Source organism: Typopeltis vanoorti, chromosome 26 (assembly GCF_054136105.1).
Source record: "Typopeltis vanoorti isolate ZY-2024b chromosome 26, IOZ_Tvanoo_1.0, whole genome shotgun sequence".
NCBI classification, from domain to species: domain Eukaryota; kingdom Metazoa; phylum Arthropoda; class Arachnida; order Uropygi; family Thelyphonidae; genus Typopeltis; species Typopeltis vanoorti.
This window is the reverse complement of record NC_143574.1, coordinates 9,390,272-9,408,916: the sequence shown is the minus strand read 5'-3', so window position 1 is coordinate 9,408,916 and position 18,645 is coordinate 9,390,272. Positions and strand designations below refer to the sequence as shown.

The window sequence follows — 18,645 nt, the reverse complement described above, 5'->3', positions numbered from 1 at the left end:
AGGATAATTGCGATGTTGAAGCGAACCTTCACATGTAAGGATAAGGAAGTTATTTTGCCTCTTTATAAGGCCTTGATAAAACCACACCTGTATTATTGTGAGCAGATTTGGTCTCCTGGGTTCCTGGCTGTAATAGGATATCGTCTGATGAAATTTTTCATTGTATGAAAAGGTGGAGAGAGAACACAGGGGCATCCATGAAAGTTAAGTTTGTTCACAGTCAACAAAGGGGCAAGAGCTAGATTTTTCTTTTATAGAGCAGTGAGTGAGTGGAATAGTTTGCCTTTAGGGGTAGTCAGTGCATATGGTGTGAATGAATTTAAGAGAAGGTATGATAGTTTGGGTGATTTATAGCCTTCCCCGATCAATCCTTGACTCTCTGGAGGTCTTTGATGATGATGATAATAATGCCTCACCACTCCCATGACCACAGCACTGCTATATCTATCTCTTTCAAGAACATTCTCATGATGGTAAGCACTTTCAGGCCAGATCAAGTGTCATCTAGAATCAGAGGAAAGACTAAAATGATTCATCTGTAAGAGGTACATTAGCCCATTAGTGTCTTGTCTGATTTTTATGGAACTGACAACACTGAAATATGCTCTACAACACTGTGGATAAAGGGATGCAGACTATAGGCCTTTAGGCATATAGGCGGACATCGCTGACATCCTGCATCAGTTTATCAAGATATCTCCATACCTGTGCTTGAATGAAGCCGACTTGCAAGCTAACCTGCCATGGTGCATCAATTACATTTTACTGTTATATCTAAAAATCTGTCTTCATGCTCTGTGATGGAGTGAGGGTGACCTCTTAGTAAACATCTGGAATACATTCCATTGGTTTGAAACGTTGCTTTCCCAGAATCTGGATACAATACTATATGAGATTCAAAACTCTCTGGAAATATCAGTATTTCTGCAGGCTTCTTCAAACTTTCCAATAATTCTTTCCCATGTGAAAACACCTAGATAATGTTTATGAAACATTACAATGCATCTAAGTTTGCAACTTAATTCCTTCATGAAAAGCGCTTCCTTCAAACACAATTTGCTTAGTGCTGCCTTTTATCTTGTTGAGTGCTACCACGTGACTACCCTTTGCACATGATTCAAAAATTTGAACATGTATCTGCTTTCTTTTGCTTTCTTTTCGGGTATCAGCATTTTATGCTATAGTGAAGGAGAGTGTCTCCTCCTTGTTGCACCTGAAGACTGGAATGGCTGAGTTAGCAGATGACCAAAATTTAATTTGACAATGGTAATGAAGGCATGACAGCAAACTATGTGATATAGTCCAGGCACACCGAGACAAAATAGAGATGTGGCCAGTCACCGTGGAAGAGACAGTAACCTTCCATAGTAAACCATGAAACAGAGAACCATGTCAGATTTAAGCAATAGAGACAAGGTTGGACCCTCTGCAACTTTTGTCTCTTGGAAACATCACAGGGAAGAAGAGAAAGAAACTCAGGAATGTAAGATGGATACTATGAAAATAGCATATGACGAAGATGCCTTAAACCCTCCAGGGAGGGCATCTTCTGATCCTTCATGTCTGAAAACCAAGAATCTTCTCTTAAGGCTTGCAACTTGGAATGTAAGGATCTTATATGAAGCTGGGAAGTTAGATAACCTTATACAAGAACTTGAAGCAATGAAAATTGACATTGCTGGTATCAGTGAAGTCAAATGGACTAATAGTAGAAAAATAAATAGAAAGAGCCATTCAATTATATACTCATGTGGAGACAGTCATAGGAATGGAGTAGCATTTGTACTAAAAAATAAGATTGTGCAATCCTTACTTGGATTTTGGCCCATAAGTGACAGGATAATTGCATTAAAAATTGCAGCTCAACCTTTTAATATTTTTATTGTCCAAATATATGCACCTACTTATGATTACCCAGATGAAGATGTAGAATGTTTCTATGAAGACATTCAAAATGCAGTAAACAATGCTAAATCAGATGACATAACTATCATTATGGAAGATCTAAATGCTGAAGTAGGCTCAGAAAAGATCTCTTCCTGCATGGGAAACCAGGGCCTGGGACAAAGAAATTCAAGAGGAGAAAGATTAATACAGGCCTGTGAAGAAAACAATCTGTTAATAGCAAATACTTTATTTAGCCACCCTCCTAGAAGACTTTACACATGGAAAAGTCCCAGAGACAGCTGTAGGAACCAGATTGACAATATAATGATTAAAAAAAGATTCCGTAATAACTTCTTACAAGCCAAAACATATCCAGGGGTTGATATTGGACCACAACCCTGTGGTCATTAAAGCAGCAATACAATTAAAAAAAAACAATTGTACTTCTAAACATAGAAAAATATGATCTTGGCTGCCTTAAAAATCGAGAAATACAAGATAAATTTTTAGAGGAACTGGCACAATCCACTGCTGTTAATGTTCCTGATCCCACCAAGTATCCTTACCCTAAAGATGATGGGGATAGATGGCAGAAATTTAAAGAGGGCATAAAAAAGGCAGTAAAACAAACAATTCCCAAATTTGAGAAGAAAATGAGTAAATCCTGGATGAATGACAAGATACTGAAAATGATGGAGGAAAGAAAGAAATACAAAAATTGTCCTGAATACAAGAACTTAAACAAGGAGATCAGGAAAGAATGTAGGATTGCAAAAGAACTACGGCTCAACAACAAATGCAAGGAAATTGAACTTCTGGACAAAAAGCACAAAACCAGAGAACTTCATGAAAAAGTTAGGGAGCTAACTAACAAATCTTGCAAAAGGGTATGCTCTCATTGCATTGAAGATACCAGTAGAAACATCCTAATGGAGAAAGACAAAATAAGGGATAGATGGGTAGAATATTCAAAGGAACTCTACAATCGTGATAGAATAGATAAGTCAATGCAAGAAGATTTGGAGGGGGCCTACTATTCTTACCTGGGAAGTAACAAATGGCATTAGGAAACTGAAATCAGGAAAAGCTCCAGGAATGGATGGAATTAGCAGAATATCTAAAGGATTTAGATGATAAGGCTATAAAATCATTGACTGACATATGTAACAAAATATACAAAACTGGACACCTGCCAAAAGATTTTAAGCACTTAACGTTCCTACCAATACCTAAAAAATCAAAGACAATCAAATATGAAGAATACAGAACAATCAGTCTGATCAGTCAGATAGCAAAAGTTATGTTATATATCATCCTAGAAAGAAATAAACATAAAATCAAAATGGAAATTAATGAAACACAATCTGGCTTCCAGGAAAATTAAGGAACTAGAGAAGGACTTTTGAACATTAGAACTATTATAGAAAGATATCTGGAGAAGCAAAAAGAAGTCTACTTATGTTTTATTGACTACAAAAAGGCCTTTGACAATATACAACATGGACAACTAATCAAATGCATCAGAAATTTAGAAGTAGATGGTAAAGATACCAGATTACTGATAAATCTATATTGGGAGCAAACTGCCTCAATAAAAAAATCAGGAAAAATCTCAGAAGGATTCCCAGTAAAGAAGGGTGTCAGACAAGGCTGTGTTCTTTCTCCTATATTGTTTAACCTCTATACAGAAAATATCTTCCAGCAATTAGAAGAATTTAAAGGAGTCAGCATAGGAGGCAGGAATATAAACAACTTAAGATATGCAGATGATACAGTACTGCTAGCTGAAAATAAAAAAGATCTTCAAAACCTATTACTACCTACTACCATATTTTTCACTTAGCTGAAGCTAACTGAAAAATATGGACTTAATTTCAACTTCAAAAAAACCAAAACCATGATGGTAACAAGAGAAAATACCTAAAATAAATATTAACATCAGAGGAAATACTTTAGATCAAGTAGAGAGTTATATTTGGGTCAACTAATTACAGAGAATGGAAAGTGTGATAAGGAAATATTAAAAAGAATAGAAATTGCTAGATCAACTTTCATTAGCATGAAAAACATTCTGACCTCAAGGGAAATTCACACAAAAACAAGAATTAGGCTGTCCAAATGCTATGTAGTCAACAATGCTATATGGAGTAGAAACCTGGACAATATCAAAATATTGTGAAAATAAACTAAAAGCCTTTGAGATGTGTATCCTCAGAAGAATTCTTAGAGTCCCATGGACTGACAAAAAAACTAATTTAGAAATATTAGAGATGATTGGAGAAGATAGGAATCTGTTGAAAACCATTAAGAAAAGGAAAACCACCTACCTTGGTCACATGTTAAGGCATGAATCCCTACAAAAAACACTTCTAGAAGGAATGATACAAGAAAAAAGAAGAAGAGGAAGACAAAGAACAGACTGGATGGGAAATATTAAAGACTGGACTGGACCTTTTTGTCCTATGAAGAATGCAAAAGAGAAGCACAAAACTGTAGTGGAAGCTCATGGTAGTCAACCTCCTGGAAGGAGATAACATCTGACAAGACAAGACCTGCTTTCTACTCAAAATTGTCAGTTATGCAAATTGCCACAAGCCAATTCATCTGAAGTTGTGATTATAATCTTCAGATGTAGTGTTCGGCCTTCATTTTGGACTCCAGTTTATAACAGGTTTCATGCGATGCAACATTAATTTTAAAATACAGCAAAACAAACGATTTTTGAGGTTAATTAAAAAAAAAAAAGTAAGTTCATTATATAAACTTGTATCAACTTTGAATTCAGAGCCTCCACAGCTCAGTCAGTTTTCAATAATGCCTTTTGCCTGGAAAGTGCAAGGTCCCTAATCTCATAAGGTGAGAGGTTTGTTCCCTCCCAGAAACTCTGAATTTCATCCTGCAAAGATAAAATTCAGAGTTTCACACACACACTCTTATGTCAGTTTATGTTAGCAAGAAGAACACATGCAACTGACAGTCATAATATGCTATGCAGATAGGAGTAACCACCCTATCAGAGCATTAATTAAGTTATCAAGAAGCCAAATTACTTTGCCATGACAGGTCATACATGGGCTCACCAATATAATTAGTTTAAAATTTTCAGAATTTGAAAGGAAAAAACTCTAAGAAACAAGTTATGAAAACTACTTTGAAACTTACTGCTGAATCCTGGTTATTGCCATTAATTCTTAATGCATCCAGTACCTCCACTTCTGTGAATCCCATCTCCTTCAGATTATTCAAAGCCTAATAACAATATATGATGTTTATGAATTAAATATTCTCAATTTCAGTTAATGATAAATTAAGGCATTCTTGGTTTTCAATAAAATGCAAAAATGATGGCATTCTTTTTAGGAAAATAAACATTAATGCAATATTCGATTTAACAGAACCTTGTACTGCAACTCAATTTACTGGTACATTTTTCTTTCAAAACAACAAGCATATGCATATTCAGTTATGGAAGAAGGAAGAAAGGTTATGACCAGGCCCGGCTGGTTGCATGTGCGAAGTGTGCAATATACACAGGCGGCGCAGAAGAAAAGAGTTTGGTACAAAAATGAATGGTACATATAATTATGAATGTACGTCGTCTTCCGTTCGGGCCCCTTCAGATCTTCTTGGAAACGAACAAATAAATTCCGACATTGTATCCTGGACCCGATTATATCACTAATTTTTGATTAAAATTTACATAAATATACCTAAAATAGTTCTTTATTTTTTGATGTATCATAAATCAACTTATGATTAATTATTGAGTTCCGTGTAAGGGCCGTATTCTAATTTTAATTGGATCGGATGCATGTGGTCCGGCCCTAAAAGTGGGCTTACTACTGATAACTCATTCTTCTCGACATTCAAGCCTGTTATATTAGCGGGCTGTTAGGGTGGCATCAGCGACACAAAATAATCGGCGATCTTTCGAGTCCGATTCAAAACATTCTTGTAAAATTATCTCATCTATTTTCGTTGAATCTTCCTCAGAGAACTAAGTAGGTTAAATGGTTTGGCACTAATTTCAATAGAAAATAATATTGCTCAGTCTATCAACATTGATGTACTGCGACAGGATTTCGCTAAAATGAAAGCCAGATGAGTCCCTTTTAGCAAAATTAATGTAAAGAATATTTGAATAAATCTCTTAACTTTATATTACTATTTTACATTATTTTGAAAATTTATATAACTTGAAAAAATTTGTATAAGCAGGACTAATCCATAGGTGACATTATACTATAAAGCAGTTTCTCATTTCCTGTTCGTTTTATTCACACTTTATTCAAAAAAACTTTTTTTTGAAAAGGTGCCAAATTAATCGCACACACACAAGAAAAATACCATATGCTGGTCCTGGTTATGACACTGCCGAATGTTTTTCTCCCCTCCACCCACCTCATGACCTCATGTTAACTGCAGCAAAAACAGAATAGAGTAAAAACAAAAACTTTACCCTTGTTAAATCTTGAATAAAAGGGATTTTAGTAATATAATACCTTTTATTCAGATTTTACAAGTATACTAAATCCTGCTAAAATACTTGTATATCAATGAATAAACTTGGTGTAATTGTAATAGAAATAATGTTTTTTTTTAATTATGAATAATGTATTATCAATAGTTTTGTGTAAGAACAAAGGAGATTGTATTGTGTCTAAGCATGCCATAGTGAACAAAAATATTCCAGACAGGATTAAGAAGATTAAGTCATGACCTGAGGCTACTGTACATGTGCAGCGCGATATTACATTGGGGTCTCCCATCTAATTGCACCGATAGACGTGGGTGTCGGGTGCAGAAAATTACGGTACCCAGTGGACAATGACGTAAGCAAAAATAAAGGTCGTCAAGACCATATAAATAGCAGTTTGCTATGTTGAAACGGGGTCTTGTCTTGCCTTTTTCTTGGAGTACGAGTTTGAATCGATCTGGTATGCATTCCCATTCTCGGGTCAGCGAGGAGTTTAAAGGTCAGGTGGGGTTCTGACCTGATGTTACAATGTACACTACGGCAGTGGAGTTATGCTAATATCGTCAGAGATAATTTGTAATCGCCATCGGAGACCTGTGTTCCAGATAGAAAATTGCTGAGGGACCGAATCGACTAAGATAAGATGTTTTAGAAGAAATTAGATGCCGATTTTCCATGCCGCCAAGTTCCTGATGTCCGCTGATAATTAAGAAGGATCTCACAAGCCCCAGAAAAAGGTACCCCAGCTCAATGCTAAAGTCAAACGGGAACAGAAGGAGATGATTTCAGGAATCATTCAGAGAAGTACAGACTTCTGTTCAAGTAAGATCTTTTCGTTGTTTAGCTAGAGAAAAAGATTGTGATGGTGATTTAATTAAGGGACTTGTTTTATAGTGATACTTGAGGACTTTAGGCCTTATGCTGATAGTTGAGATATTTTGTTATATGTGAGAGAAGGTCTGGTTAAAAATTTAAAGTGAAACATCGTGTATTTTATGTTATAGCTATTGCCTAAGCTTGCAGAATATTATGTAAGATTAATCTGAGTATAACCAAGTTTAATGAGAAAAAATTATAGACACGTGGTCTTATAGAATTGAATATGATGAGGAACTAAATGTAAACATAGTCATTAGTTGTGATTTGAAGCATAGAAGCTAATTTACTTAGTACTTAAAATTGACCCATTATACATTTCATTGATGTTAAATAAATTGTTTTCTTGTTTAAATAACTTGCCTGATTTCTATTTCCGATGCACTACTGATAAATTCGATTCTGTGTGAGCCTTAAAGCTAGATATTGTCACGACTGCATAACGGGAAATTTAAGTTGATAGATTTACTTAGAATTAAGAGAGAAAAGTTCCGTGTGGTTTACTTTGTGTTATTCTTTGGAGGGAGATTCACCTCCCACCCACGAATTTGGTGGCGCAGCTAGAAACTAAATAAATTTTCCAAATTCAGTTGAGAATAAACACCAGTAAGTCACACAAAGAGATTGGCTCCAGCCAGAGGTGATTTCTCTGTTCTGTAAGTTTTGCACACATGAGCTTTATTATTTGCGGCCATAAGTCAGATGTATAATAAGGGTTAAGAAGAAAGGTTTAAATGAGATAACTATAGTTTTTTACAAAGGCACAGAAGACAAGATATAATTGAAGATTTGATAACATATTAAAAAACACACATATTTAACATCCCTCTCCCTCCCCACACACAGACACCTCGCATATTTCAGATTCTTTGATATAATTAATATTTCAATGTTTATTTCCATAAACACATTTTCTTTTAAGTAACATATATCAGGATTTAACTTGTACATATTTGGTCTGATGTATTACAATAAATAACTTTTTTTAATAAAAGACCAGGAGATAAATGATAAAATACATATACAAAGAGCCAACAAGTTTCACTAGCCACTGTCTAGCATTTTCAAGGCTGAACTGGTGTGAAAACAAATGCATTGAGTTACATTTCAAAAAACATACACTTTAGTAGCTGTTAGGCCGTTACATTTGATTATTCTGTTGGAAGGGGTGCATGTGTTCGAAAGCTTCAATCAGATACCGGTACATGACTACGTGTTTTATAGTTGTTTGCATATTGTAATTCTGTTGAACTGAGAGAGATGATGAGATTTTTCCATATGTCTTTAAGAACAATGCCCTGATTTCTATTTAAATTATTGCCTGTGCGTAGTACCACAGCTGCTTCTTTTAAAGTTCTGTATCTGTAGTCATTCTTGATACTTACAAAACTCAGGTCTGGCTATGGGCAGCCCACTCTCTCCGATTCTCTCGGATATATTTCTCAATGATTTTGAAGAAAAAGCTATTAACTCCTTTCACTTTAAACCAAAAGTCTGGTACCGCTATACTGATGATATTTTCCTCATCTGGGAAGACTGTGTCAATAACCTCTATTTATTTTTAGACCACCTAAACAAGTGCCATGAAAAAATCTCTTTCACCTTCGAACTGGAATCAGATGACTGCCTTCCCTTTTTAGACCTCAAACTTACCAGATGTGCTGAGAGCATTAAAATCTCAATTTTTAGAAAGCTTACTCATACTGATAGATACCTTCATGCTTCCTCCCATCACTATCCCCCACAAAAATGTGGTATTATTTCCACCTTAGCTCACCAAGCCAAATCATTACTTACAGAAGAAACAGAAATTGAAAATGAACTCCTTTTTCTTAAAAAAACTTTTATTAACAATGGTTTCTCTCCAAAGAAAATTGACAAATTTCTTTCCCCCAGGCACTCAACTACTTCTGAAGATCCCTCTTCCCCAAGAGCCTTCATCTCCTTGCCTTACATCAGCTCTCTTTCACCAAAACTGGCCAAGATTCTCAAGAAATTTAACTTCAAAACTTGCTTCTCTACGCTTCCAAAACTTCGTTCATTACTTAGCAAACATAAACAGAAACATCTTCCTACTCAGTTTCCAGGAGTGTACAAGATTCTGTGTGATTGTGGAAAGCCATACTATGGGCAGACTGCTAAATCCATCCTACGTTTGGATGAACACCGTAGAGATATCTCCTATAACAGGACTAGAGCTAGCACTCTCTCTAACCACGTTCTCTTTTCAGCTAACTCAGATGAAGGCTGCCAACACATTGTAAACTGGACTCAAACTTCTAACATCCATGTGTGCTACGATGAACTCGAAAGAAAGATTGTCGAATCCAGGGAAATTTCTCTAGATTCCTCTCATATCATAAACAGCCTGAGTTACAATCTCTCTGATGCAAACGTTGCTTCTGTTCGGTACTGGCGCACTCGCGACAGCACATAGTATACGTTTGTTTGGAACTCATACTCGCATTTATTTTTCAAACAAGCTACTGTCTTTTTATACTAGTTCTGTTATTACAATTTTAAGTCTGTAATTTTTTATATACTTCTTTGATTGTGATACCTGAGGATGTTGCTCTATTCAACGAAACTAGTAAACTAGTAGTATCTTTTTAAATATATCTTGTCATCTTTTTATCTCTCGGTAACAGTCTTTAAAGCTTTTCCATAATATTCCAACCGAGTAAAAATGAATTCTCATAATATATATATATATATATATATATAGTCAGGGAGCATATAGAATATTGTGATAGTATAATATGAAAAGTTAATATTATTACTAACCCACTGTTGGCAATTTTCCTCTAAACTGTTACCTGTCAGAACATATGCCATTGGTAATTCTTATATTTCAGTCAATCCACCTAGATCCTGATCTTCCTCTGAGTCTTTTTCCTGATAACCCTCTCTCTTCCATTCTGTTTAAGTGATCATACAACCTGAGATTAGCTCTGCTCGCACATTCCTGAATTTAATTTAATTTGCTGTCTTCATTAAAAATTGTGTCTAAATAGCTGAAATGTTTTACTGTTCTTTATGTTGCAGTTCATATTTTCAATGTTGCAGTTCATATTTTCAATGTTCCTGTCTATTTTCAGAATCAGTCTTTGTATTGTTTTAAGCCTTTGTATTACTGATAGTTAACTCTATCACAAAAGTCATTTCCCCCAAGGAAGGAAAGTACACAACATTTGTAACTGAGTTTCCAACATCTCTATGAGTATATGCATGATCCTTCCCAAAGGCCTCCGTAGCGCAATTGGAAGAATGCCGGTATGTTGCGCCATTTGATTGGAAAAGGCCTAAGTTCGATTCTCGTCATGACAAGAGGAATCTTTATATGGACTTTTTCAATTGAAGGTGAGTTAGCCGATCTCATAAGGAGGTAGCAGGGTTTTTTCTCCCGGAAACTCGGGTTTTTCATCCCACATACAGACAAATCAGCCCTTCAGAACACACGCAATTTACAGACAAAAAATACTAGCTGTGGTGGTAGGCAGCAGATGGCGCTGATGTTGACGATTGGTAGTAGAGGATAGGTGTAGTGGTGGAGAGTTGTACAACAGGTGTCCTCCCGTGATGAGTCTTCGGATTCCTTGGAGGTATAAAAACAAGAATGCAATTTATTGTCACGTAAGATGCAATTTTCTTTCCATCATAATATCATGGTAGGCCTAACATGTGCTATATGCATCTTGTACATGCAAAAAAATATCATGATATAATTCATTTAATAAATTAATTTAATCCAAGAATGTTTACAGGTTAAGAAATCCTAAATATTTTTTAACATTTAACATTGTTAAAAAATTTAGCATTGTATAAACAATGTAACTGTAAAAACAAATTATTTACTCACTTTCATATTAGGCCTAAAAACCTTCCTTTTATAAGCCTTAAAGCATTCCAACATATTTGATACAGTACTTTGCTTTGATTCATAATTATCAGTACTTTGATGTGAAGGTCCTGGTTTTGAAGATTCTGTATTCTGAGAGGCTACAGAAAATACAATTTGTGAAAATGCAAATGAATTGTGAAATAATTTATAATTATTATCATTTAGAATAAAACTAATTATCAACTACTACTGTTCCAACATAAAATCTATCAGATCAGTAAATTAAACCTCCATTTCTATCTTCTTACATTTTTTCTTCCTGAACATTATTCCAGCTCAAGTCCCTCCCCCCCACCTCCCAAAAATATTTCTTATATGATTTCACCCATCTTTTCTGTAATCCCTTCTCTTATTATTTCTCCATCAATCTTCATTTCATACATTCTTCTTTGTATTCCTTAAAAGAGGTTTTTTTTTCTTTCAGAAGTCAGAAATATTTATGGAGAAACCTGATGTATGCTACTTCAAAAAATACATTTTTCTACATCATAATTTATCGTCAATTCATTTTGATTATTAAATTCATAATTATTCTCTATATTTCACAATTTAAAATAAGTTCCATTAATATTTTGTTTGTTATTTGAAGAAACAAGCAAAATATTTTGTTCTTTATGCTATAAAGAACAAAAAATGTATGCTTTATGTTCTTTATGTTTTAAATCCAATGCTCTCTATTAAAAATTAAATGATAGTTTTAGACGCTATCTTTGTGAAATTTTTTGGTAGAAAGATTTGGCATTCAGTCAGCCAAGGCAGAAAAATTCCTGTTACATGCAACACAATAATTTTATTATCAAAATGGAGAATATTATGGATCCATTTATATTTTATAGCCAAATATAGAAAGAAAGTAAAGTTTTGAAAATTTATCAGTGAGCTTATGAGAACAAAACTAGAATTGAAGTTGCCTCGGCTTGCAAAATAAAACAACAGGAATTCTACCCACAACCTGGATAATCGTGTTTTATTAATCTGTTAAGTTTCACCAGCCTTCAAACTGACCAAGTGCAAAAGAATTTCGAGTGGAAGTGAAGACAAAAGCACATTTAACACTGTAAATAAGCTATGTCAGAATGTTAATTCATAAGTGATCTCTAGGTGAGTGTTTAACATTTTATTAATCTGTAATAGTCAACATTACTGATTCACATATATTTGATAGCAAAATGTGGAAACAAGCAAAAATAAGAAATGTAGAAAAATTTTCTTACATTTGACAATTTACTAGAATGTTTATGAAGTTATGTTCTTAGAAACTATTTGGTAAATTTCAAATGTTTTAAGTTTATTTCTAAATTTGGCTATAAAATAAAGATGGATCCATAATATCCTCCATTACAATATCTCACTTATTTTAAACTGAAGCATCTTGGCTATATATTTAAAAATTTGACAGTTATTATATTTAAAGAAAGCAAAACTTTATTTTCTCTTTTTATCAAAGAAGATCATAAAAGTCTTCAGTTTGGGAATGTATAATAAACAGAAATAGGAAATATGAAAGATACATGTTATAGAGAGTTTCAAATAAAGAAGATAGAGCTTATTCTTAGAATCAGTCATGTTGGCTTGCTCTACTTAAAAAAACTTTCCAAGTTTCTTAAATATTGCATGAAATATGGACTGATCTGTTTATTTTACAATGCCAAAATGAATACATTTATGCTCTTCTTTGATAATTACTCTAAGTACCAACGCTTTGAAGAATATAATTCTTTTAAACAGAATTGCTTTGGTTTTGAATGAGGATTCATGTCATTTCCCACGATGAGTTTTTTTGACTCCATGAAGGCCTGAATAATAATAATAATTTTAAGGTTTCTGCCCGATCTCCAATGAGAACCAACATTTGAAACAGCTGTCACGCCAGTGAAACCTTAATCAAAAGAACTAACGTATGGACACCTCGACAGCATGCATGTCATTTAAGTAGTGCAAAGCTAAGGCAACTCCAATGCTGAAGATTGTATTCTCATAAGCTCTCCAGTCAGTTTTCAAATTTTATATATTTCTTTATTCACTCTTTCATTAATTTTCTTGTGATCACATGATTATGTCAAGTATTATTACACATTTTTTAATCTTTCTTCATTCTGCCATTTGTCTGAACTGCTGAATATTAATTAATCAAAGCATAATTAAATTTTAAATATTGTGAATGAAATTTTATAAAGAAATGTTTCTGAATGAAAAAAAAATACACATTAAAAAATTTTAGCGATTTTTAATTAGTGTATTTTTTTTTATTTTTTTTTATTTTTTTAACATTTGTTTATAAAATCTACTTCAGTCAGTGCTTCAGCCAAATCAGATATTCCTAATATGACTTTTTTTTTTGTCCTTTCATGTTTTGCCAACATTGTCCTCAATTATCTCTTATTTTACTTACATCTCTGTTTTTTGTTAGTTTCCATGGGTCTACTGCACAAGACAAAATGGCTAAAAGTATCTTTTGTTAGTTAAATGTTTGCTAGCTTCCCAAAGTAGACTATACGGAAAATAAACTGATAATTATCATCCCTCTGCCAGGCATATGATGTCAAAAGGATCTGCATACATTACCTTAAAGAGACTTCTGAACAAATAGCAAGGACTCTGCAAATATAATCTGTATACCACCTTCAAACCAGCCCAGAAGGTACTTTTCTTACCACCATTAAGAATAAATTACCACCTCTGTCCTTGCTTAGTGTTTATCAAATGCTCTATTCTTGTCATCTTTGCTACTTTGGACAGACTAGCCATTCTGTTGAGATTAGAATCCAAGAACATCAAGATTATATAAGATTTCTGGAATCAGAAGATTCAGACTTTCTTTCTCATGCTGTCAACACTACTGGAATCAAAGAAAAATGTTGCACTACAATAGGTTTAAATTGGATTGTCTATTTTTTGAATTGTGTTAAATCCTATGCCATCATTTTAATCTTAATTGAAGAGATTGGAAGTATGCACATGCTATATGACTGACTCTTGTGTTCATAATTTAAATATTGTAGCCTCTTCTTCTTTCTTTCTTTCTGAATGATGCTCATGATACATTGAGCAAAATATATAGGAGTAATTAATAAATTCTAGTTTCCTTTACATGTGTGAAACCATTTTAAAAATTTACATTACAGACAAAATCATTAACTATTTTTCTCAAAATTCTACAAGAGATGACTCTCATAGCATATCTATTGCTTATATTCAAGAAACCAATAAACATGTTTCCTATATCCTAAAGAAATTTCATCCTTCAGTCACATACATACCCATCGACACAAAATCAAGTTCCTTCCCCCAAAAATAAAACACAACTGCTCTTGCTCTCTGTGTAGTACCAAATTCCTAACTGCAACTTATCCTATTATGAATAGATTAGTTATTCTATTTCAAAATGGATTTCTGAACACCAGTGCTATATTGAACTAACATCATATGTCTGGCATAGCAAAATATAGAATTGAGAACAGTAACCATAGAATCTTTTGGGTTAATGTTATGCTCCTACATAGAAACACATAAAAATATGAATATCTTTTAAAAAAAAGTGCTGAAATTAGTTCATCATCCAAATATGTCAATGATAAACTTTCTATGCCAAAAATATGGTAAACTGTAATTGAAAAATGTATTTCTAAATTTGTGTGTGTGCATGCATGCATGTGACCTAGCACGGATAGAGTAGGTCTCCTGCAATGAGTCTTTTGACTCCATGGAGTGCCAATATAAATAATAATAATAATAATTATTATTACATAGCACCTCCAGGGAGTCCAAAGACTCATCAAGGGAGGGCACCTACTCCACAACTTTCCATCTCCACCACTCAATCCACCAACTACAACTATGTTCGACATCTACACCAATGCCATCTACCGCCAACCAGCACCATCACCACCACTAGTATTTTCACAGACAATCAGAAACATCCATGCCCATAGCAGGATTCGAACCCGCAGCCTTTTGGCTGGAGAGCGGATACACTAACCACTCTGCCAACCAGGCCGGCCCATAATAGTACAATAATTTTAAATTTGGCACTCTTGCAACTACACAAAACATTTTCCATGCACTTACACTGTTGTTTTTGAATTTTCAATTATTCTTTTGTTAACAGTGATGATAGTTGAAGAAATTTAAAATATTTATAAATAACATATCATATTTTTCAGACGATAAGACGTGCCAGACTATAAGACACACCCCAAATTTATGAGACAATTTTTAGAAAAAATATATTATTATATAAAAATATTCACAAACCTTAAATTTCATTTATTATTACCATAACTTGTACTAGCAGCATTCAGTTCATCTTCCCTTGTCTTGGCACTATCACTCATCTCGTTACTGTCACTTTTCGTATTACTGTCTGAACTATTGTTATCGCTCTCTTCAAAAACTAAGTCATCTTCTGTACATCCATCGCGTTACTTATGCCATATTTTTTAAAAGACTTAATAATCGTCTCATCTGTTTAAAACTGCATACGCTCACCCACTAACTACTATTGATACCAGTCAAGTTTTCATATGTAAATTGGGGATTCCCACATATGCAGCGAGACATGTTTGGCTCTCATTAAAAACATGGGAATCCAAGCCTTACCCAGTATCACCTCCTTCCAACCATAAAATGCACTTCAATTCTAAGTCGATTTCTCTATGTAAAAAAGGTGCATCTTATGGTCCAAAAAATATGGTAAATAATAATTCTTTTTTTTTTTACTTTTAATTCTTCTTTACTATGAATATAGTAAAGAAGAATTAAAAGAATCAGTATGTTCTTATTCTGCGTGTGTGGGAGGAGAAAGGTCAATCAGATTACCCTCTTCTGGATAGCATCAAGCATTCTCATTCAGGAAGATTTAGTTGCACCATCCGAAACATGTGAGCAGTATTTCAAGGCTGAGAAGAGCTGGTATTTATACAGCATTGGCAGTTATACAGTGAGAAGTAATGCATTAAACAAAAGAAAACACCTAGTTTTATGGAGACTGAAGTGTTTGTACCAGGAAAGGCTTGAAATGTAAGTTACCTTAAAAAGAGAAGTATGATATTTGGAGATTTTGATTTAGTGTTACTGTGTTAATGTAAGTAAAGAGAAGTTTGGCGAGATATAAGAGAGAACTGTGTTTAGGTAAATGCTGAAGTTAAAGTTATCCTTGCTCCATTGAAGACCAGAGTTTAATGCTTAGTCCTAAGGTTAAATTCGAGATTATTATAAGAGCACTCTTTGTATTCATTTTTTTTTTTTAATTAAAAATAGCAGTCACATGTTTAAGACAAACAGCTGAGAAATCTGTTCATTTCACTCACTGTAACATGAGTAACATTCAGGGAGAAAGAAAAAGAAATGATTAAAAACATTAACACACAAATGAGTCAAACAGTATGAGTATACTTCCATGTATCTCGGTTGTAGCTGAGTGAAGACAAGAAGATCCTATTAAAGTTACATGGAACCAGTTATAGTTGTGTAACTCAAAGTTAATAAAGAAAAAAATTTTATTGACATTTTTTTATTTCTTTTTTTATTAATTTTGAATTACACAAATATACTTGGTTCCCTGGTCAATTGCTGAGACACCTGGAAATATACTCATGCTATTTGAATCATTACTGTGTTAATATTTTGGACGTTGTAGTAATTTCTTTTGCTCTCTCCCTGAATGATGCTCATGTTACAGCAAGTATCAGCCAGTATCCACCCTCCTCACAGGATAGAAGTAACCCACATACAACCAATTCATGTGTAAAGTAGGCAAGTGTCTATCATCAAACTACTGCTCTCAAATCATGGATAAGATTACTGAATGGTAACTTCAATACTTGGAAAAAATGTCAATTATTCAGTGGCCACCAGTATGAATTCTGCAGTCAAGGTCCATAGCAGATCTAACCTACTTCACACACCTCTGGACATACGACATTGAAAGGTTTGGAGAAACTTGTGCTGTAGCACTTAAAATTCCCAAGGTACTGGATAGGGTTTGGCATCATGAACTTCTCAGCAAATTTTCATCTTATTGTATGCCTTTCACCCTTTGTAATTGGTCAGCCAATTTTCTCTCAAGGTGTTCATTGCATGTAATGGTAACAGATTTTCTCACTTCAGGTTTTCTTTTTAATGCAGATATTCCTCAAACCTACTCACACTTCCCTCAAACCCTATTTAAAGTTTTGCTAATGACAACATTTGCCATTCCTCCTAAGTACATGACAGTACCTTGCAGTGCTCAAACATCAAGCTTGAAGATCATCTACTGTCAGTGTCCTAAATATCTCCATACCATCCTTCATATAATAAAAATTACTCATCTTTAATGCTTCCAAAACACAATTTTCTCTTTTTTCTGATAAGAAACACCTGAGTTCTTCCACCTATGTCATATTTGATAATGTTCAGCTTAACAGTCAACACTAGATCTTGCTTTTTTGGAACTGATACTTACTCCTGGCCTTTCCTGGAATAACCATATCACTTCAACAGCATTCTTGGTTTCCATAAAACTTAGCATCTTTTTTTTTACTCAAGAAGATACTTTTTATCTGTCTAGTTACTATCTCTGTATAAATCACAAATCTACACAACCTTGGCATACTGCTTTCAGATTTTTGGTGTTGCACCTAAGACCTCTCTAAAAATTCTTGATGATGCTCAGAAGAAGGAGGCACAGCTAACTGATGATCCCTTTCTCACAAATTCTCTAGTCACTGTCTCACAGTTTCTGCATTGCATCTCTTCTACAGTTATTTTCATGGACACTGTTCAGCTACACCAGTATCTATGATCACCCTCATTTCTTCTCACCTTACAGGTGAATTGCTGACTCATTGAACAAACTATACCAATTCATTTTTCATTCCATCTACCCCAGCTCTATGGAATAGCCTTGTATAAGAAATATGGGCCTCGTCTATAGCAAATCAATGCTGTTGCATCTCACATGTAACAGTGATATAAAAATTATCTCTCTCTCTCTCTCACACACACACACACACACACACACACACACACACACACACACACACCTATATCTAACCTAGCAGACAATCAATAACAACATTAATGGATAAACAAGCCATATGATCTACATTTGTGCATGTATGATGATGACAATGGCTGAAAATTTTCTAATTAAGTTTCGAATTAATAATGTACAAACCTGCAGCAGAATCATTCTCAACAGAAGGAACTTCGGTATCCTCCATTCTGGATGGAACAGCACTGGCAGTTGAACTACAATGAACATCACTCTCAATTTCATGAGCTAGAAGCCATTCCATTGCATCTATGGAAGACATCCTATATACAAAAAAAAAAATGAAATGTAGATTAGATATATAAAAACTCAGAAACTGTATAATACAAACATAGAAAAGCTTAGGTGTTGGCATTTGTTCATGTTTGAGTCTTTGCAGGTTAATTCACAACACAAAGAAAATAAATAAGAATAAGATATTTACTAATTTAGTTGCTAAGATTTCACAGGCTTATATCAGCATCTGGA

General features: G+C 34.1%; 1 protein-coding gene across 1 annotated transcript in view; it reads right to left on the bottom strand.

Moving 5' to 3' along the window:
• The window catches only part of Kpc2 (Kip1 ubiquitination-promoting complex subunit 2), a 78,652-nt gene that overhangs the window by 17,239 nt on the left and 42,768 nt on the right, over positions 1 to 18,645 (bottom strand). Inside the window, exons 7-9 of the mRNA XM_090414841.1 lie at positions 18,301 to 18,440; positions 11,100 to 11,239; positions 5,050 to 5,136 (exon numbers count right to left, since the gene is read on the bottom strand). Of these exons, the coding sequence (XP_090270967.1) occupies positions 5,050 to 5,136; positions 11,100 to 11,239; positions 18,301 to 18,440 (367 nt within the window). The remainder of the gene's footprint in view (positions 1 to 5,049; positions 5,137 to 11,099; positions 11,240 to 18,300; positions 18,441 to 18,645) is intronic.